Source organism: Anopheles darlingi, chromosome 3 (assembly GCF_943734745.1).
Source record: "Anopheles darlingi chromosome 3, idAnoDarlMG_H_01, whole genome shotgun sequence".
Classification (NCBI taxonomy): Eukaryota; Metazoa; Arthropoda; class Insecta; order Diptera; family Culicidae; genus Anopheles; species Anopheles darlingi.
In genome coordinates this window covers 46,702,479-46,723,587 of record NC_064875.1, presented here as the reverse complement: position 1 = coordinate 46,723,587, position 21,109 = coordinate 46,702,479, and the positions used below count along the sequence as shown (strand labels likewise).

General features: G+C 46.0%; 3 protein-coding genes across 5 annotated transcripts in view; 1 reads left to right on the top strand and 2 right to left on the bottom strand.

Moving 5' to 3' along the window:
• Window positions 1-104: 104 nt before the first annotated feature.
• On the bottom strand, window positions 105-6,747 carry LOC125955548 (myoferlin). Its single transcript, XM_049686682.1, has 11 exons — window positions 6,743-6,747; window positions 3,952-4,018; window positions 3,616-3,882; window positions 3,242-3,535; window positions 3,016-3,185; window positions 2,728-2,955; window positions 2,062-2,667; window positions 1,845-1,965; window positions 1,321-1,740; window positions 1,017-1,117; window positions 105-363 (listed from the first exon to the last, which is right to left on the bottom strand). The coding sequence occupies exons 1-11, from the start codon at window positions 6,745-6,747 to the stop codon at window positions 105-107; spliced, it is 2,538 nt and encodes an 845-aa protein (XP_049542639.1).
• Window positions 6,748-9,540: 2,793 nt separating this feature from the next.
• LOC125955547 (uncharacterized) lies at window positions 9,541-14,008 on the bottom strand. The gene is made up of 2 exons (XM_049686680.1): window positions 13,790-14,008; window positions 9,541-10,221 (listed from the first exon to the last, which is right to left on the bottom strand). Exon 2 carries the CDS (start codon window positions 10,219-10,221, stop codon window positions 9,541-9,543), a length of 681 nt encoding a protein of 226 aa, XP_049542637.1. The 5' UTR covers window positions 13,790-14,008.
• Window positions 12,427-21,109, top strand: part of LOC125954034 (tetraspanin-9) — a 26,072-nt gene continuing 17,389 nt past the window's right edge. Inside the window, exons 1-2 of one of the 3 annotated variants that reach the window (XM_049683983.1) lie at window positions 12,427-12,511; window positions 13,618-13,711. The gene's annotated coding sequence lies outside the window, so the exon portion shown is untranslated. Of the gene's footprint in view, window positions 12,512-12,538; window positions 12,969-13,028; window positions 13,162-13,617; window positions 13,712-21,109 lie in introns of those variants that run through there. The other 2 variants (XM_049683984.1, XM_049683985.1) reach the window with 2 other exon arrangements.

Below are 21,109 nucleotides of genomic sequence, written 5' to 3'. Positions count from 1 at the left end.
GTGCAGAGGATGGAAAAAAAACGTCATCATCCTCAATTCCGGCATTCCCAGGCATTCTGCTACGTCATCAGCATTACTTAATTCGGTGACGATGGGTTGATCGGCTAACGATTTGGGGCAGCTTCTGCTTGCTGCTGAGCCGACAAGACAGACGCTCTGGACTCGTTGACCACAATCGTCGACGACCTTGAGGATGCGGGAAACAACAGCAGAGACGGCAGATTGACCAGTAGGCCGTACAGCAGCAAAACGATGGCGACGATGGCACCGACGTAGAGCGCCGATTTGCGGACCCGTGGCCACAGCAACCTCTGGAATGTTTTCCCCGGTTGTTGCAACCAGTGGAACGATATTTCCGGCCTTCTGTGAGGGGGCGAAAGAAAAGAAAATAGGGGAAGTGATGTGTTTGATTCGTGGACAGTGGATAATCAAATAAACACAAACAATCATAAATGGCAACAACCGCGAATCGCGAGGTGCTTAATGGTTCCGATCGATGGCCCCGGGGGGATGGTTGTGGTGCTGCCGCCGCTGCTGCTGCTGCTGCTGCTAACAGCAAAACACTTTCCGATTGTTTACGGCCTACTCTCGGTTGGAGTGCGAAATGATTTAGACAACGCTGCCTGTTTGCGTTCCATTTCCAGGCATCGCCGATGCTACGCCGCGGATAAGATGATACGCGCGCTATCATAAGATCAATTTTATGTGGCGAAGGTTAAAGCAAAAGCACCCTAAAAAGGGCGACTACTGCCCACCATGGCATCGAGTGGCCAGTGAAGCCATGCAAAACAAGATAAAGCCAGTGCTTTTGGTGTCCATAAATCGGTTAAACAGCTTTTGGCGCCATTTTGGTGCGTGCGAGGGTGTGGTCGCTCTGCTACTGCTGACGTGCAGCGCCAACACAGCAGCATCGTACGGTTTCATCAACATCGATGACGACACCAGACCGGCGGCATCTCAATCCGGCCGAGGCCACCGATCGTCCCAGGGGAAAACATCACCGAGGGTCAACTTACGCTGGTTCGGGAAGCTGTTGCGGTGACTTGCGGCCCATACCGCACGGGCTCTGGCTGGCCTCCTGCTGGCTCAGCAACTCCAGTTCCAGCTCGATTTTTCCCTTTTATCGTCGAGTGGACGCACGTTGCAAGGCAATGAACCCGCGCGATATGAAGAGGACCAAATTGGTGCACAACCGGAGAGCAGAGGAAATGGGGAAGAAGGAGAAACCGTAAATTAATTCTCATTAAACGTGCTCCTTCAAAACTCAGCACAAAGAACTTCTGCTGGGTGGAGAAATACGCAGCAAAATGATGCCCGTACCGTCATTGTGATACCACGTGGCGTGTTGTCATCGTTACGCGTGCCGGCAGTCGGCGGTGCCATCCGCTGTCTGCGACTTTCGCTGGACCGCCGGCGAACGTGATGTCCGTACAGCGGGAACCATCCTCGTACTGACTGGTGCTGCTGCTCCCGATCGAAAAGGTTGATGAAACGTTCCCGATTGCCGTCGTTCCTTGCCGATCGTGGCAATGATAGGCCTTGGCGGGAAGGTGGTGGTTTACCGCACCGATCGGCAGTCCGGGCCGGCACCGGTAACCGTGCCAGGTTGAGCTCGAGCGTCCCGAGAAAGTCATCCGCCGAAAAGGAATCATTATCCCAAATTTGCACCGTCAGCACCGGTGGAAACTTCAGCTCGGTATCGAATTGCTCGTAGAAGGCCTTTTTCCGGCGGATCACCATCTATAGTGCGGGGGAGGGGGGGGGGGTGTAATCAAATATTAATTATGAAAGTTGCCCGTTGCCCGTTACGCGGCTCCTGGCGGTGGCTCGTCCTTGATCCTTACCATACCGTCGGCGGGTGAGTAGCGAAACGGAAATATCATGCGCCAGTTGAAGTTGCCCTCTCCGGTGAGTGACCGATAATGAACGTCGGTGCGTTGGGCTTCCGCTAACTCTTGCAGCCAGCTGGAATCGGAAGAGAGAAAAGTATGAAGGAAAGGTACTGGGGAGGAGGAACATTGATATCGATAGGTGAATGGGGTGCTTCTCCGATATACTAACCACTTGACGTAGATGTCACTCATCTCGGTGCCGAAGATGTTCCGCTCCTCCAACACTACGGCCGCCGTGTTCCAAACGATTAGCCGCAGTTCGTACGGTTGGGGTGGCTGGGGTGTGATATCGAGTGGGCGTGGATGCGGTTCGTTCGGTTCGTACACCTCGACCCACAGCTGAACTTTGCCCTGCTCGATGCCACCTCGGGACGGATGATACAGTGAACGCGTTTCGACGTGCTCCGGTGTCAAGCAGTGTCCACCGGGAATGCGTTCTAGGTTGCGTAATGCCAGTAGGCACAGCTGCTCCACCTGCGATTCATACGGATCCAGTTCGGTGGCCTTTAGCTCGATCGAACCGATAACAATCCTATCCCCATCGATCACCGGCTCCGGAAGGTTGTGTTGGCAAAGGTAGGCTTTCAGCATTTGAGATGGTTTCTGCTGGTGTCGCCACTGGTTGTGGCCGACGGTGTTGTACACCTTCGGTAGCCCAAAACCTGGCCGGTGCTGGCTGTGGTGGCGATCCTCGATATCGATGTACGTACTGCCGATGAGATCGTCCGGTGTGGCGTAATCACGGTCATAGATGGAAAGCTTTAGCATTTGATCCCTGCGAATGACGGATTAAATAATAGTTCCTGAGGACTGGCGATAAGACTAGGATGCTAACCTTGGAAGTGTTCCCTTCAACTCGAAACGGCGTCCAAACACGGGGGATGCTTGGTTGGGAACGTAGTAAGCCCGATCGCGAACGCACTGGTCACCAAATGAAAGGAAAATGTACGCATCCGAATCGGACATGATGTCGCGCGAAGTAAGGTTTAATGCTTGGACTACGTACACCACAACTACGATGCTTGTGACCGCAGACGATGCCATCATGGTCGGTGGTTTGAATCTACAAGTATCGATGTGTGAGGAAGGAGATCACAAGTTATGCTGCAGATGCTGTACTTACCCTACTGTTCCATCGGTGGGTATCAGCGATATCTTACACTTCATTATCGCGTAAAGATCGGGAGAAGGCTCTGGGCGAGCGGAGTGTTTGACTTTTTGCAGTGCAAAGCTATGACTCCAATCCTTGAATGCAGAAAACTTACCAACATTCTCGAGCTCTCTATCAAATATCTACAAAAAAGAACATAAAGAGTCAATGTGGGAGGGTGTCTTTTATCAGCACTTACCATTAATGACGGCCCCGTTTCATCGCGCTGTAAACTCTTGTAGAACTTGCTCCACCAAGTGGTGTCGAGGCCCAAGCCTCCAGGGGCACCAAGGGGGCGGTTTTCAACCGCCGACATATCGATTGTTGTAGCATCTCGCGGAAGATTCTTTGCAAAAGCTGATGTTACGGATTGAATGAACTGCTTTGGATTCTTAATGATGGCTATTCCCACCATTCTCTGTTGCCTGGCACTGGAGCAGTCCATCAGTTTAACAATGATTGATGGCCAATAGTACGTTTCAAGAGGAAGATCCTAATCGATCAGAATCGAATATGCAAAACACAAATACATACGAGGCGAGATTAATTGGTACATCATCAATTATCACTCACCACTGATGTGCTGTCGACTTCTCCTGGGAAATTCATACTGTAGCCGTTAATCCTGCCAGACAGACCGCTCACAATACTCGTATCCCCGATCGCTACTACGGCGCGCAGTTGTTTTAAAGATTCAAAGGGTTTTCGCTGTATTTGCCGAAGTCCTTGGAAGTGGACCAACATTGTATAGGTTTGGAGTCGCGGTGCAATCTCTTGCGGTATGCCGTTAGTAGAGAAACATTCAAATTCGTCAGTTTGTGTCCTTAGCTCTTTAGGAATCTGGGACGAGAAATATGAAGGGTTACCATGGTAGTAACGTTCTTGATAAAAACAATGATATCAAGTCACCTCCGTAACGATCGCTGAAGAGAGAATTTCAGCCACTAGGGCACCGCCGCTGTAGAGCGGAACCCATCTTAAAATATGATTCAACGGATTTAGGCTAAAGTCCCTTCCAGTGTACTCAACATCGATTAATTGATTACGAATAAATGATGTTTCCAGACAACCCAAAGCAAAAGGTCCCTTAAAATGCTACATTATCTCATGATTAGAATTGTAAACGAATGGAACCAAACAGCCTGCTTACAGATTGTTTAGAATTACTGTGAAGAACCAACATGAGAGTGCATGTCTGCTCATAAACTCCACCGTTCGCCCCATCTTTTGCTGCAACAAATGGTACGTTTCGCATCTGTATCATTTCATCCCAACGAGGCGTGAGAGTGTTTCCAATTCTCTGTATGAAAAAAATAAATCGTGTTAAGCAAAAGAAAAAGGGATATAAAATTATATGTTCTGCAAAGTAATACCGAGAAATTGGCATCATAGTTTTCGAACAGGATCGTTAGCCTCATATCGGATAGGTACGCTTCATCGCAAGCGGTGAATAATCTTCCTTGCTGTACATGAATCTTACAATCGACTTCTGTTTGTTTCATTCGCGGCGCTTCACACTCAACACCGTCCATCACTGGATTATCAGCCGGATTCACTGTCTGGACGATCTGTTCAGTTTCAATCGAGATTAAACAGTCCAGTTTTGCATAAATGCAACCACAACGACCCGGGCACGAATGGGTACACGCAAGGGATCTCGGGAGAATTGTGCACCGTTTACTGCTTTGACTGCTGCCTAGGCCGGAGGCAAATGCTGGTAGGACCAGGTGCTCGATAGCGTCGAAACGATAAATGGCATCGGGTGATGAATTGCTGGGACGGGAAATGTGTAGTAAAACGTCTGGGAATCGATTTTGTTCCTGCACGGAATGGGATTGATACCATTAGATTTGATAACCGGATGTGAAAATAATGTGTATCTTCCCTAATGTAGGTGCCATACATTTTGTGCAAGCAGATGAAGTTGTTTAGCAATTTCTTCCAGTTCATCCAACAGAATTGATGAATTCTCACCATCTTTGAACTGGTGGGAATGCAAATTGACTATCTTTTCTTTAAGGATTAGCTTCAAAGGTAGGAACAGGGTTAGAATTGAGGGAATTAATTCGACAAGCACTGAGTGCTGCTCACCAGTTGTTCCTTGATATGGTCTCTATATAGCTGGTCCCATTTAGTGTGCTTTCTGTAGATACCTTGGCTGACTGCTTGCATAGCACTTCCGAACGATGCCTCGAGAACATTCAAATACTCAGCAACATCTAGCCGCCGATACCCTGCAACGCCATTTGGTTTCAAGTTTTTAAGCTTTAGCATTTCCGTAAGCAACTTTACACCCTTCTGTACTTTCAAAATTGCAGCGGATAGAAAGTATTTGTGTCGATAATCGGGTGTCTTTAAGGTAACGGTCAGTTGAACATCAATGGCGCTTAGTCTGCCTGCGGCACACCCGTTGGCAAACTTGCTGATCTTCACCTTCACAGCCTTAGATCGCTTGCTTTCCCACACAAGATACATCAAAAGGTTTTGTGTATTTATGTTTTGAAAAATGTGTACGCTAACGATGGAGAGGGTAAAATTAAATGTTTCTTCTTCGTAGTAATTTGATGGTTTGATAGTATCATAGATTGGAGTGGTTTGAGCTTTACGGGATTCGACAACAAGAGCCGTCGTAACATCCGTAGTTATCGATATAAATAGCTTTCCCACATATTGAGTATCTTGTGGCCCTGAATAAAAGTAAAGCCAACACGGTCCAATTGTCGGAAGATGATCTGTGGGGCAATGGTGAATGCATAAGAATCTCAGTGGACTCAGTGGAGTGGACAATGAAACTTACCAATTCCACCGATTCGTTTCGAGATGGATGCAAAATTGATATTTTTCGATGCTTTCGCTGTGGTGGAGCAACAGTCGGCTGTAACAAGCTCAATCAGCATATTTTCATTTGCTGAGGGAAACCTCCCACCAAATAATACTGTCTCGTTCCACTGCCATCTTTTACCATACGAGCTGGTTTTTGTGCGTCCCTAGAAGCATTTCAAATCGTTACAGCCATGTTTCTATTAAAATAAATTTGATACCTCAATAGCATACATTGATTCCAGCATAAGAAATCCTTATCATGTGCGATGAACTGTTAACAAATTCGCCACAAAATACGCTGCAATTGAACTGCACTCGTTGTTGAATTGAGTGCGAATCTCCAGGTAACAATAGATTTCTAAAAATTGGAGAATGATAAAATATTACTCATTCTTGCTGTCGCACTGTTAAAACTCACTTTTCAATCATGTCATAATCGGTGTCATCGAAAATGACCGGGCGAGGTTTTTCATAAGCGGCTAGTATGGAAAGATCAATCATGAGAAAACCATGCGCAGCATTGGCCGAAGAGCCTGCTGTGGTGGGTTCAAAGGGGATCCACTTTTTAAAAAATCCATGATCTGGTAAATAATGCAATATCCAACGTTGTGTTAAAAAAAATCCATCATATCTAAACATCCATTCGAAAATGTAAACTCACTGTTTTGTTGCCAGGTTGTTCTCAGATCAATGCTGAACTCGCCGATACACGAGCTCATCGCAGTACACATTGCCGTGCAGTGCAGCCCGAAATGTATGCATTTACCAAGTAACGTTTCCTTCGTGGTTCGCAAAGCAAAACTAAAATACTAGACCGAAGCCAACACCGTTGCAGAGCGATATTATGGGACCAAGGGCGGTCTACATTGAACCTTACCTCATTGAAGTACGGTGAGTGCGTTTTATATGCTGTCCTGGTTCGCTTGTACTTGCCATTCAGGGACACCATCACGAACGTGTTCTTATTGAGCACAGCCAGATTTCTCGCTTTGTAAACGGTAACACAAATCTGAAAATCCTGCTTCGAATGCTGCAAACACTCTGCGTTGGTTCTCAATAGCGCCGACATCGTTAAGCAAACAACAAATGACGTATGAACTCGTTAAGCAATGGCTAGTATGTTAATCATTCATTTCTTTCATATACTCAACGCTTCCGATTTGCAGATTCTAGACAATGTTAAGGACATTTGTATTTTTCCGAAAAACTTAAAAAGGAACCAAGAGAACAAATTGGAGCTAATGATTGAATAAAAAACATTTCAGTTGATGATACAATCATGATTCATCTTATTGCAATGTAGCAGATTCAACCCAGAAGATCGGATTTGCTACTTCACCCTAGGAATGCTGCTGTTTCGTCATACTAAACACAGTCCATAAAAAACACATCATCTTATGACCTTGGACGGAAATTCAAGTTTGGTGTGGCTTTACGGATTTTTGCTTGATTTGTTATCAAATTAAAAGAAGAAGCAAGGAGGTCATTTGAATCAGACCCTTTACGCATTCGACTTACGTACGATTGTGACGATCGTATGGTGTATGAGAGAATAACGGGCAGCATGCTTGCCATATCAGCACAAAGCCAGGTCACAGTCACAACAATAACGTAGACAACACTTTCGACTCAAAACCAGTCGGCCAATCGGGTAGTTTCGGATGTTAACCTCTGACATCCATAATCGTTGTCGATAGTGTTTTTCAATGGTTACGGTGTTGTTGATATGATATGAGCATACGATGATAGTGAGTAAGAACGAGCAATGCAATGGATGGAGCAAATAGTACCTTATTTAGTTATGCAAAAAGCATATTAACAATCGGGTATTTATTCATTGAAAAAGCAATAAATGGAATAATATTCTGTTTCAGCTCTCACTTAAAATTGACATTAAAATACATACATTAAAAATTTATCGCGCGACGAAGCTGGTCCGTTTTCATTTGTTTAAATTAATCCAAGTAATGTAGCGTGCGATATCGGTGAAGCCAAAGACGCCACTTTGATCAAAGCCAACTTTACCGTTGTCCAAGAGTTTGTTGGGAGCAAAGCTGAACAGTCCTTGGAGATACCAAACGCCATCTCGGAAAAATGCTAAGCCACCGCCACCATCACCCGGGTAAACGTTCGCTCCAATGTCCTGCCTAATGGTACAAAAGATTTCGTTGTCCAACGCATAGTGGAACTTTTCGGGAAGCTTCCTTCGACAGCTATCTAAATCGATTACAGTCAGTGCTTTCCATTTCAAAACGCTACTCGATGGAACGTTCTCAGGATGCTCCCAGCCGACAAGGATGCCTCTCTGGTTCAGCAACTCCTGCATGGTGCTACCCTTTACTGCTTGGTTGTTTGGCAAACAAATAGGAAGGACTTTCGTCGGTTCATTAAATGATATGTCACTGTCCGCGCGCAGCATAGCAATGTCGTTGCTCGACGTTATCTTCGTAAACTCCGGATGGACGATGACTTCCTCTACATTATAACTGATACTGTTATTCGTGTTCTCCAGATCATATAGGCCTACCGTGAAGTGGTACGCCGAGGGCACTGGCCAAAAATGCAACATATGAGCAACTGAAAAAACCTACGATCATCAGTTCAACATTCGACTATGGACAGAGTACAGAGTAAAGGGGTTTTTCTTACACGTTATCACTAATCTTGGAGACACGATCGATCCAACACAAATGTATTCGGAATATCGGTAGATGGAAACGTGCCATGGAATCTGGCCAGGTAATGTTTTACCTTCCGGCAATAATGTGGTTTCATCAAGCTGGCGCTTGCCGCAAATCGATGAATTATGAGCACACTCCACTAGAGCAGCGACAAGTAACACCAACGACACACGGCCGAGAGTCTTCATATTGATAACCACTGTCCTGTTCGAGTGTTGGGTCACTAATGCGGACGGCCGATTTGGTAATTGTTCTTCTGGTGGCAAACATAAACTAACACGACCAAATTAATCAACATGTGACAGTAATCTCGTTACACGATCAGCGGGTACTGAAGTTCAATAAAAGCGCCGTTTGGCGATGAGATTAGGTCATGCTCTACCATAGCCGTTCGGGGCGATTACATGTACACCCAGCGCATGCAATAGTGGGGGACAGAAATTTTATTCCAATTCATTTGCAATAATTTGTATAATCTACAATTGAAAGATTCGATATGATACTGGTTCGGTCTGTAGAAAGTTTGAGCGAAATATAGAGATTAATGAAATGAGGCTGGCATATCTTACTCTATGGAAACATGTTAGTGTGCTCGCGCAAAGTAATCAGAGGCTTCGGATTCATTTATTTTTATATTAAAATCTTTTTGGACAATTTTTTCATTATCGGTTCATTTTCTTGCACATGTTTTATTATTCCAAGCTGCCAAATGAATATTCTTTAGTTGTTCATTTTCTTTAGATTCTAGTTTATTATGAACGACAGGATTAACTACAGTTTGACAATCTCTCACAATCGAAACAAAAATGAAAATCGAGCCATTGCAATTGAATAATGAATATTGAATCTTATCATCGTTTGCCGGCTCATATTGGATGCTTTAGATTGAAAAAAAAGACAAGCTGCGCAGTAAATGATTCAGTAATCGCGCAAACAAATTTTTTATTCAAATATATGAATCCAAATGCATTTAGACATCTTAAATCAACACACATTAAGCATTCGTTTGAATTCTATGTACAATTATTTCCAAGAGTAATACGATAGCTGCAGATAAATAGAGGTAACCTCCAACAATGTAAACTGGTACAAAGTGTTCTAGTCGCAATGCAGAATCGTTCTCATCGAATGTTAGGCTTCCGCGAGTGGTAAGCGCCCACTTGCGTACGAGATGATCCCATATTCCTGCCTCGTATAGTCGCGTGATGTACAACTGAAAGCGTTGTAACAATGGACTTGTTTTGCGAAAAGGGCTCGTAACAACTGTCGACTTAATAGGTTCATTGATTAAATGATAATGCCAATGATCGAGCTCTTTCCCAAGTGCTTTTGTCGTTGCACCAATGGTATAGGGAAACAATTCACACAGCTGCACCAACGACACCCATGATGGATCATAGATGCGTGAGGCATTAATCTCCATGACACGGGCTCCTATTTCTGGATGGTCTATGATGTATTGAAAACTCTTTGCCTGTCCAACCAGAAGAGGTAATTTTGATTTTGCAAACGCGTCCAGTGTTCTCGGGTAGGTGGGAACATTTGATTGCCCGAGATTGGCTGTTAGCATCGCGGTGTAGTACTCGGAAAGCAGGAACAGCAATAGAATACGTAGAAGATGTAGTGGCGTGTTGATGATCCGGAATGCAGAAGGGAAATGTTGACTAAAGGCCATCTGAAGTACCAATCGATAGAAAAGAAAGAAACTACACAATCCGATGATCAATACCCAAAGATCGGTGGCATAAGGCCAGATCACCTGCTCGTGAAAGATGCGATGATAGGTTTTAGGAACGGCCAAACAGTATCGATAGTGGTTAGGAAAATACAGTTCGGAAAATGGTTTGTCTTGTGGATATTGTGTGAAGCGATGGGTTGCAAAATCGACTGAATTGTTCTGATATAATTGAATGATTATTAATGAACTCGGTGTATACTGGTATTCAACAACTGTTGACTGGTGGTTTGCAATCATATTGATAAATTCCACATCGATTCCAACAATCTGGCTCGTATGATTTTCGTGGTAGGTAAATGGAGGATAGTGAGAACAGGCTACGCGATACGGAATCCCTGACAGATTTCGTAATTGCTCTGGGAATAATTGCTCCGCACTATCACTCACTGATAAAGAAATGAATTCTCTTAGTTTGAAGTCTAGTCTCACAATATTTATACCCAGAGGCGTCGGCATCACATAGATTACGTTCACTACACCGCATTCGAGGACCACTTTTGCCAATATTTCCCGCTCTCTCGGCTTCACTTCATACGGATCTAGCACAATAATGACTTTCTTTCCCTTTCCAAGAAGATTAAACGTTGTCAGGAATTCCATAATACTTGAACGAATCGAATAGGATGTCGATTGAAGCTGCGGCAAAAGAAAAGTGTACAGCACAAATGGAACATTGAACAACAAAGGTTGCGAGGAGTTGCTGTAGAGATTCGCGCTGAAGAAAACAGCCGTTGGGATCTGCTGCATCAGATGAGAAGGAACGTAGTCAAATTTGGAGCCAAAATTGATCAACCCGACAGTTGCTGAACTGGATTGGTTGCAACTCAGCTCGGTTATGATTCGTACTAGGAAACTGAGTAGGACTTTCTGGGTAGAAGAGTGACTTGAAAACCACATGATCTCCGAAGGTTCTGGCACACTAGCTTCTGCTCTAGCTTCAACTGAAACGTAAAGTCACTATGCACAATTTGATCACGAACTGTAGCATTGAACGCTGGCAAGACTGTGACTAGCGAGAGAATAGCTATCCATGCCATCCATGGAAGGATACCAAATGGTCAGTGTAGAAACGGTATAATTGTCCATACATTATTGTTTGATACATCAATCGAGATCGAGCAGCAACAATCTTAATGCTTTCAAGCGTAATGGATTTTAATTACTGCTTTCCCTAATCGACAAGGAATCTTAAGCAGTGGATCGTTCTTTAACTACTAACAGTGCATCTGATAATTTATGTGTAACCAACACATCCTTCAAAGGGAGGCAATATCGTGGAACACAACATTTTCCGAGTATGACTCTTATAACTCCAAACATTCCAGTGTCCCCAGGGTTCCTACCAGGTTTTAACAACACGTGGTGGCTTTAGGGCAATTAACCATCCAAATCTTGGTACGGACTGGCGCTTTCATTACGAGATTCGGGAACACCACTTTGTTTAGGGATTCATGCGAAATATGCACCCTTGTTAGAGTGAAAACTGGGGAGTCCTGGCCCAATTTAACCCTCATAAACCGCACGAGAGGCGGTTCACGTATGGCACCTTTTTTTTGTCTTTATCTTTGTAATTCCTATCACGATTGATATAACTTACGATTGAGATTACTTTTGAAAGGGTTATCGTTTAGGGGTGAATGTGGAAATTAATTAACCACACCAAATTGATTTTTTCCCATTTCGTTTTTGACCATCAATCAACACGTTGTTTGGACTTGCACGAAAGCAAGCGAGAGCAATAACTTGTGTGCAAGACCGACCAACGCGCGGATCGATGGTCAAAAATGAAATTGGAATAAACGAATAAGGTTGGTTAGATTAATTTTCAAATTATTTTTTCTCTTTCGTACTTTATTATCATTTATTGTACTTCACTTGTGGCTTGTGTCTCATTCTGTGTAATATATTGATAATATTTTGTAGAACTGTCGAAAAAAAGGCTAGACAAACTGGATTAAAGCTGCATTATACCATCATCTGAGAGATTATAAAAGAGGATCCATCAAATATGTTGATAGAGTAATAAAATACCATAAAATCCTCACCGGCTCCTAACTATCGTCACTGACTGTACGTGGAATATTAGAAGGGAAAACGGGTCGTCGTCATTGGGTCGGGCGCCGCGGGTCGAATTCGTATTTGAACCGTCGTGCGCGCAAAAGGTGTGTTCCGAGTGAAACGTGAGCGAAACGTTGATGTTTTTTGAAAATCGTTATTATCTCTGCAGGTTAGTTGAAGTTAAAGTGTAATATTTTTGTTCAATTGCATCTCGATCAAATGATCGCTTTCAAAAGACGGTTCACGTTCAGACCGATCGTATAGTGTGTTCCCTCGTGTGTCCGTTGATCAACGATCGAGGAAGGGCGCGTCTTGCAGCGAGTGAGCAAGCCCCCAGCCAACGTGTTGTTGATAGCCGCTTCGTCCGGAGGAAAAAAACCTGTTTTGATCCCGCAGCCGTAGCGTAGCGCGAACGAAGTGGCGGTGGTCCCAAAACGTGTTCAGAATTGAATGTTTCCTCTTTCACTTTGTGGTCAACCCAGGCCGAGGAGGCAAGGCAAACTGTTGAGCGGACGTGTACTGCACACAACATCACATGAATCCCTATACCGTAGTCGCGTTCCGGTAATGTTTCAGGCATCGGTTCAAGGTGCAACATCATTGGGCTAAGCGCCCCTATAGTGTTGGTAAGCGTCGGTCTCAATTGAAATGGCTCGATCTCCCTAGTTCCCGTCGTTGCCCGGTCGCGTATAACGAGGCCGTATCGAGTTCGCGAAGGGGACAGATGTGTAACGGAGAGCAGAAGACCCTGCAGGCTGGCTGGTTGGTTGGCTGCATGTGTATCGTTGATCTCTGCCCAGAGAGGAAGAAGAGTGTTAGGTTCGTTTGGTTCCCTGCATTTTGTGTTGCGTTTAATCGTGCCAGTCTGTATGTGTTTGCGTGTGTTGGGAGATAAAATTTCATCCAACTAATTTTTTTATACAAAAAAAAAAGAAAAGAAATCTATCAGCCATCCTCTCTGCTGAATGACATCAAAGTGCTGAACGCGCTTTTGTGAAGGAACAAAGCGACACAAACATGGCGTGCGTGACCGGAGTCGCTCCGTAATCGAACGGAAGACGTCATTCAGCATAATAATCCAGAGGAGGGGAAAAAAACAAAATCATGATAATCAAGATTCGTTCGTTCTACCAGCATCAGCTTCGGTGATCGCGAACTGCACAGTCGGTCGTCTGCCAGTTAATCTAATTCTGATTATTAAGGCCGGAACAGAGGCGCGCGTAACGGAATCGTGTGTGTTGCGACTGCCGCAAGTAAAAGTATTCATCTTTACAGATCATCATACTGCAGCCGATATTAGTGCGACAATCTCTGTGAATCTAACGTGATTGTGATCTCCAAATCAAGTTGATCCTCGAAGTATCTCAAGGTAAAGAAGCATAAAAATGTTTACCCAACCTTTGTTTAAACACTTATTTGCTCTGCGTTCGGCATTGTTTTGCTTTACCGTGACATCATATATAGTCAGTTGCTTCGTTCACAAAACACCATGGATGACACCCGATGACATCATCATCCGAGCACTCCTCGGTGGCTCTAACACTAAACCCTCGTTCTCCAACGCAGGTTTCACGTTTCAAACTTAACGATCACATTTTATCCTCGAAAACATAGACGGCGATAAGCGCGTGGCGACATCGCTCGATCGATGCCTCCGGATCATTCGGCGCGAAACGTGCACTGTTGCGCTTGGCAGTGTTGTTTAGTTCCCCGCATTCATCTTCCCGCCCTCCCGTAGACGGAGGCAAGTTGCTGGGTGCAAACTGATCAAACATGGTAGCTCAGTGACGGTGACGTGACAAATGCCTAGCTGCCGGAGTTGATAACGAAGCCTTTTTCCCATAGGCTATATTTATCAATTGCTGGGACAATTTCTGGTTGAGAAGCATCTTGGTTTCGGTAAAAGCCGGTGGCGTGTCTCACTATCACGAAGACACCTTCTCCGCCTTGAGTACATCCGGTCAGAACCAACCGGCGCAGCGAACACAGTAACCAGTGATCGAGCGAGCGAACGAGCATAAGAAATCTGAAAGTCGCTTGATTGGTGCCGCTTCATCACTTCACACCGCCAGTTGACCTCTTGGGTCTGTCGTCCTCGTTTTCCAGATTAGAAAAGGCGCTAAAGCGAGAGACGATGGGAAACCGCGTACATTCACTTGCTCGTGCTGCCTTTGGTGCCCTTGCCTTTGGAGAACAAGAAACGAAACAGGCAGAGTAGGAAGAAAGAAGGACGCTCTCTACGTGGCCGGGGATCTTTACGCGTAAAGGTTAACGCGGGGTGAGGGGAACCAAGCGAAACCAAGCGCTTTATGTCCAATTCGGTCAGGGAGTCCTTTCTTGCCGGAAAGCACCAACCATCATACCATTTCTCGGCCCATCATCGGTGCTCCTCTCGAGCCCAAAAACTTGTTCCATTGCTTCGGGGCCACCAGATGAAATGGGTCAGACGAGTTTTGGTTTCGGGAGTTTCGGGCTGCAGGAAACCAGGTTAAGCAACCGAAACAGGTTCTCGGCAGTCCCCCGCCCGGTTACTTACATCAGCTTATCATACTATCATCGCAGTCGCCGCAGTGGGACATGATTTATAGTCCGTCGCGCCAGTGAACGTTTCAGTGTTCACGGTACCTCCTTGCACCAGCATAGATCTACTTGATCGCGCGATTCAAGAACATGGCCACTCATAACCGGCGGAACATTGTTTCTATTTCTGCAGCTGCTGCAGCCCCTTGCATAACGGATCCAGCTGAGCAGAAATAGTGCAGCCCTGCAAACAAAACAGGTTGCAGCCCAAAATGCAGGTGACAACCAGTCCAGGTGGATAATGTAGGTAGCAGCACGGACAACGCGACGTGATGTAATGGAATGGCAAGGATCGACCGCTCAGGCTACTGGAGCTTGGCTGGATGGTAGTTTCGCGAGTCTTAAGTTCCTCTAAATATTTGCTCGCAAACGTTTTTGCGAGGGAAAGTTTTGGCGAGAAGCGAGAAGCAAAACGGGCTCCGGTTACCTAACTCTCTCGCCTGCACCGGGACCGAAGAGTAGCTGGACCCCACAACTGGTGTGTGGTGGCAGATCTGACGACATCAGAGCTTCGGTCGGTTTGCGAACTGCGAAAAGTGGAGCATAATTGTCGCCGGTTTCGGGGTTGGTTGAAAGGCTTCTCGCAAGTAATTTGAACTTTGGGTCAAGCGGAGCTCATATGCCACATCGGTAAGATCATTATCTAGCAGCTCAGAAAGGACTAGACGCCGAGTCTCCAGTAATCGGATACGAAGCAACCCAAGAGTAAACCCGTGAAAAATCGGTAAACTGCGACCCGTAGCTTGTGTGACTCCAGCGTCAGCGTCCGTCGTCCAAGCAACATGCTATAGTTGCCGATGCTGATCTCGTTGTGCTGGTGTTACACCATGGCAACGAGCAATGGCTGCTGTGGTGCTGTTTGCTTGCGCACACACATTGTATCGTTGCACCATTCGTCGTAGCCCCTTTTTGGGAGCAACTCCTCGGGCAAACGTTCCCCTCGGGCGATGACACGTTAAGCAACTGCGGTGCGAGGGCCCTCGGGGGCATTCAAAATATGTAGCAAAACATAAGAACACCCCTAAGGGGATCGCAGATGGAGAGACTAAACGGATATGATGTCATCTTAAGTCGTAGTGGTTTGGTTCCCTTAATCCAACCGGCGAACCGGCTACGCGGCCGCTAAAGTGCAAAAACAGATTTTCAGCTTCACTTTTCCTTTCTAAACCAACCCAAACCTCCACTCTCGCGGTCGGGGGGCCCGGAACCGAAACGGGGGATGCATCCACACATGAGGGCACATCACTTGAAGAGGGGCTGGTATGCATGAGAGGGCATCACTAATGCGTTTGGCACATGCACAGTGTGTGGGGTGAGAGTTATAAGATCGAAAGTGATTCAATTCGCGGGGAAATTGCACAAAAAATCGGATCAGAGCTCGGAACCATGGCACTGCTAGTGCGCTCGCTCGAATGTTGAGTTTTCTTCTCTTTACCGATTTCCCCCGTTAAATGGTTTGCAAGAAGGAAGGGAGTGAAGTGAGGAGACGATCGTAATCGATCGAATCCGTGCTCCGTGTGGTGAAATCCAAATTGTCTTCGACACTTTGCTATTATTAAGGTAAAGTGCGTTTATCATTAATGCATTATTCATCGCGTTTATCATTAGGACTCATTGATAAAACACGCTCATCAACGAGATGCGTTGATGATGAGCGCATTAAACGGTTCCCTTGCCATTATGAGATCGGTTTCTCAAATATTTAGTTGTTCAACTAAAAGCATCTCTTATTGTTGAAAAAGAAGAGGCATGTTTTGAAACGAATCTTGTGCTCTTGTTGTCACAAATCCGTCGACCCAAGGCTTATCAGAGGTTTTCAAACATCAGAGACTTTATGCGCTCACTGAACTTAGAACGCCAGAGAAGCCGTCACTCATTGACGATCGGCGTTATCAATATTAATAGCATAGCATTTGCGTATTTGCCACATTTGGTACTGATTTATTGAACAAAAATGATCCCAATTTAAAGTGTACCATCTTACCTATTGATTCCATTCGGTGTAAGAAGCTCATAAATTGTCGTGAAAAATAGATTTCAGTTCAACACTTTGATGCTCATCAATTTGTCATCCATTGATCAATTTATCAGTGAAGCAAAATGCCCAAATTACACCAGATACATGTCCGCTAGCGAATGCTCAAAATGGCACCAAAAAATTACGTCCATCCGCTAACGTAACTAATAGTGTGCTTGTATCTCCCGAACCCCCTTGTGAGCTAGGGGTCTTCTGAACCAAGCAATTACGTCTTGAGAAATTGCAATTAATTGTTATTTTTAACCGAAATCACGATCTTCACTTCCTCCAACACCAAATGAAAAGCCCACACTCGCGGCCGAATTGTTTTAATGTTTTTCCTTTCCCCTTTTTCCATCCCATGCTGTACCTGTGCTCCTCTGCTACGATTCGCTTGACCTCACGCCCTAAACACTTCCTGCCCTGTGTGCGCGTTCGCTATCCCCGCTAACAATCGGCGACGAAGCCGCCATCGTTGAGAACCAACCTGGCGGGACTTCTTTTCGCTGGGCATCGTCAGGCCCTCAAAATGCTACGACGAATCGACGCGTCACGTCACGAGGCGCTCTTCGTTCTTCATACTGGCCCCTTTTCCGCAGGGAGCATAATTATGTTGACCACGTCGCCGACCACGCGGCACGCTGTGATGGTTGGGAACCTCTACACGAGGGTCTTCGCGGGTGTCTTTGCAGGTTGTTGTTGCAGGTGGTGAAAGGAACGAAAGCACCCTCCACGGTGCCCTCGTGGGGCGACTCTTTGCAAATGCTTCATTTGTTGGAACGGTCTGGTTGATGATGATGATGCGAGGGGCGAAAGGCAAAGCAGCAAAAAGGGTCAGCGGCGAGTGGCCATCGAGAGCGTGGGCCAAAGTAACCACAGTTCCCGAGGGTCCCGGTCGCCGTGGTCTGTTGACACAAGGGAGCGCTAGTAGCCAGCACTTTTCTGCGCAACCCCCCTCGGATAATTTTGTACGATCCGAAACGCTCGCGCACACCCGCATGCATTTGCATAATTTACATCAAGGAAGGCTGTGATTGCAGCACCAGCACCAGCAGCATAGTTCGTCGGCAAAGAACTTCCTTTTATCTTGATTGGCTTGTAAGTGGACATGCACTCTGTGTGTGTGTGTGTTTTTGAGGCCGATGTTCATGAGGATGAAGTTTATGATTTGAGCATGTTTTATGTAATCGAAGCATTTGCAAAACCAGCAATTCTGCTACTGCTGATGCCACAGACAGATAATCTTCGAGGAGCAAACGAGAAGCTGAACAGAACTTTCATTTCACTAAGTAACAGTCGATTCGGACACATCATTGTGCCACTGTGAGTTTCGGTCTGTAAAAATAGGCCTCTCTGGTTGCCGTGCTCTGTGCTTGGCTACAGAACATTCGCTGCTCCGCTGCTCCCTTTTTTTTCGAGGGCAGACAGGATAGGGCCAAACCGCATCCGAACCGAACCGAACCGTGCCGGTCACAGAATCGACGAGAACTAAAAATAAGACACGTAATGATCGCTGCTTCGGTCGCGGCAGCATAAGAAACTCCCGGCGAGCATATCGGCGCGAATGGTTGTCGCGGTCTCGCGGCTTCCACTATCCCAGAATGACCGACCAACCGACGGTGGCCACCGTCATCGTATCCGGGGCCCTGTATATGTGTATGCGTGCATTTGTGTCTGCGTATCTCTTTTCCTGAGGGGGAAATCCATTGCGCCCCTGGGTTGTTGTTTTTGGTTCCGATCCGATCCGCACCGGTCCGCACCGGAGGAGGTTGAATGACCCTTGGCTGCTTAAGAAATCAAACACAACAACACCACCAACAACAACAAACCACACAACAAACGCTGACAAGGTAGGGGAGAGCGAACGCGTCCCCGGATCTCCCCGGGGGCCGTTAAATTGAAATCATTCTTCCAGAATTTCAACGCACGACGACAACGACGTGCGTACGGCGCGGATAGATGAATGGTTTGGTCGCTAGATTCCCGGCGACCGATCCGCCCCGGAACCCAGAAGGAAGCCGTAAACATGATCCTCTACGTGGACCTTCCCCCCTCGACAGATACATCGCGAACGGAAGTGTAAAACGACGTGGCGAGGCCGAAGCGAGGTTCGAGAAGGAAGAAAGTTGATCGATACGATGGTTGTTGTGGTCGCCCCGGGGCCTTTTCCTTTCGGTGCGAACTGGGCTCGGGTTCGATGGCAGTGCCACCGCGATTCATCTAATATCCGTTCCGCTCCACGGAAGTTATCCTTCCGGTCGTGCCGTGCCGTTGTTATGGGCTGTCGATGTCGATTTGCTCGTGAGGCCTCCCGGGCAGTCGCGGAATGAGGCCGGAGTCTCACCACTCCGCCGGTGTGTTTACTTTACGGAGTGAGCTGTCAGCAACGTTTTGGTTAATCATGTGGCCGCCCAGGCTGTGGTGATGTCGGCCACTGATTGATTGTGTCCCTGAGCGTCACCGTGGCTTTTGGCTTTCGATTTTTTTCTTCTGGGGGTTAAGGCTTTCGCGGTAGCGCAGGATTTCCGAATGCCGGATCGCGAATACGCTTTGTCAACACCGGCCAAAAGTGATGACTGGCTTCGAATCTATTAACGATGGCCTCTAACAGACTTTTTTTTTTCATTAGTTAAGATGGATCGTAAACAATGCGACGAAGCGAGTTTTCTCGTGGAATCATCTGCAGCTACTCTCGAGAAATCATCTGCAGCTACTATAATAGCCTTCAGAGTGCATCGCTGCAATAGCTCATCACCGGCTCGTTTTATGATGCTGATAGAGCATAAATCATCAGCGTGCTTTCTAAAATTTAAATATCGAGCGACGTTCCAACCAGTTAATGAATGAGATCGTTAAACTGTTTGAGAATCACATAACATATTGGTTATCGGTAGATTTGGACCTCGCTGCTAGTGCTTCTACTGAAGATTGTTGAACATTTTTGAAGTAACTATTGAAAAATAACGAATGAATGATTAAAATTAAGCTGAGACAGAAACGTTTTTTTGGTAGCTTAACTCCTTTAAGTTCTCGGAGAATAGCTCTAAGAATGACGAATGACAATAAAGAAAAATGAAACAATAGTCTTACTGTAAGCGCTAATCCTAAAGAATCATTGAACCACTGTAAAATGGATTGAACAGAGGGAAATCTGCAAGCCTGCAAACACCTGCCGACATTAATGCATTGGCAGTGGTCATTGCAAAACATCCACTCTACAGGCAGGCACTTACTACTTGTCACCACCTAAGGAATGGTGGCACTAAAAATGGTAGTGCTCTCAAGGTGAATGATGATTTGTGCCAAAAGAGAGAGAGAGAGAGAGAGAGAGAGAGAGAGAGAGAGAGAGAGAGAGAGAGAGAGCCCTTCGAGGAACACGTTCCACATTGTTGTCGTATGGCGCGTGTTACAAATCGTTCGTTTGTAACAATTCGATTGAGTCCACGGTACGATCGATTTCTTACGATTGTGGAATCGAAATCGAACCATCGAACAAATACAGAAGCAATAGCAAGATTGTTAAGGTTCTACGGACCCGCTTTCAAGCAAATCTCAAAAACTAATAGCACTTTTATTGAAACTATTGTTTAAAGAACATGTTGCACGTTCTATGATTTGAATTTTAACCGTCGGAAGTCAGCGTTAACACTTCCACACTGCATTCGAACCGGTCTTGAGGCTATCTCCAACCTGATAACCTGTTGATCTCGGCAATCATCTCATTCCGCTTCTAGCACTACGAACCTCACACTCAGAGATTAGGTTCAAAGACCAGTTTAACGTCAAAACGGGGGGCTTTCTCGCGTGCTGCTTCGTTTGCTGGAATTTAGGGATAGCGATCGAGAGGCAGGTCTTCGTTAAACTCATGAGCATAAACACGCTCACACACGTTTCCGGCCACCGGCATTCAACGCCGTATCGACTGGTCAATTGATGAACCCCATCATTATCATCATCAGAACCCACTGACAAAGGGTCACGGTGCCCAGCTACTACCCCTACGGTGCGGAGCTTACCATGCACGGATTGCGTTCACGGAGCTGGAACCGCGTTTTCGTTTTCAAAACGTTCCCTCAACTCCGAAACCACCTCCGATCACCGCGCTCCGTATTATATAAGCCATGACCAGGAGGGGCGTTCACGAGAAGGGGAAGCAGGTTTTCGTGAACC

What these genes read in the sequence shown, in the direction of transcription:
- LOC125955547 (XM_049686680.1), bottom strand. Translation starts at nt 10,221, where the DNA reads ATGGCCTTTAGTCAACATTTCCCTTCTGCATTCCGGATCATCAACACG.
- LOC125955548 (XM_049686682.1), bottom strand. An exon ending in ACTCACCCGCCGACGGTATG is followed by an intron (nt 1,741 to 1,844) that starts GTAAGGATCAAG and finishes CCCGCACTATAG; the next exon opens with ATGGTGATCCGCCGGAAAAA. An exon ending in CACGTGGTATCACAATGACG is followed by an intron (nt 1,118 to 1,320) that starts GTACGGGCATCA and finishes CGACGATAAAAG; the next exon opens with GGAAAAATCGAGCTGGAACT.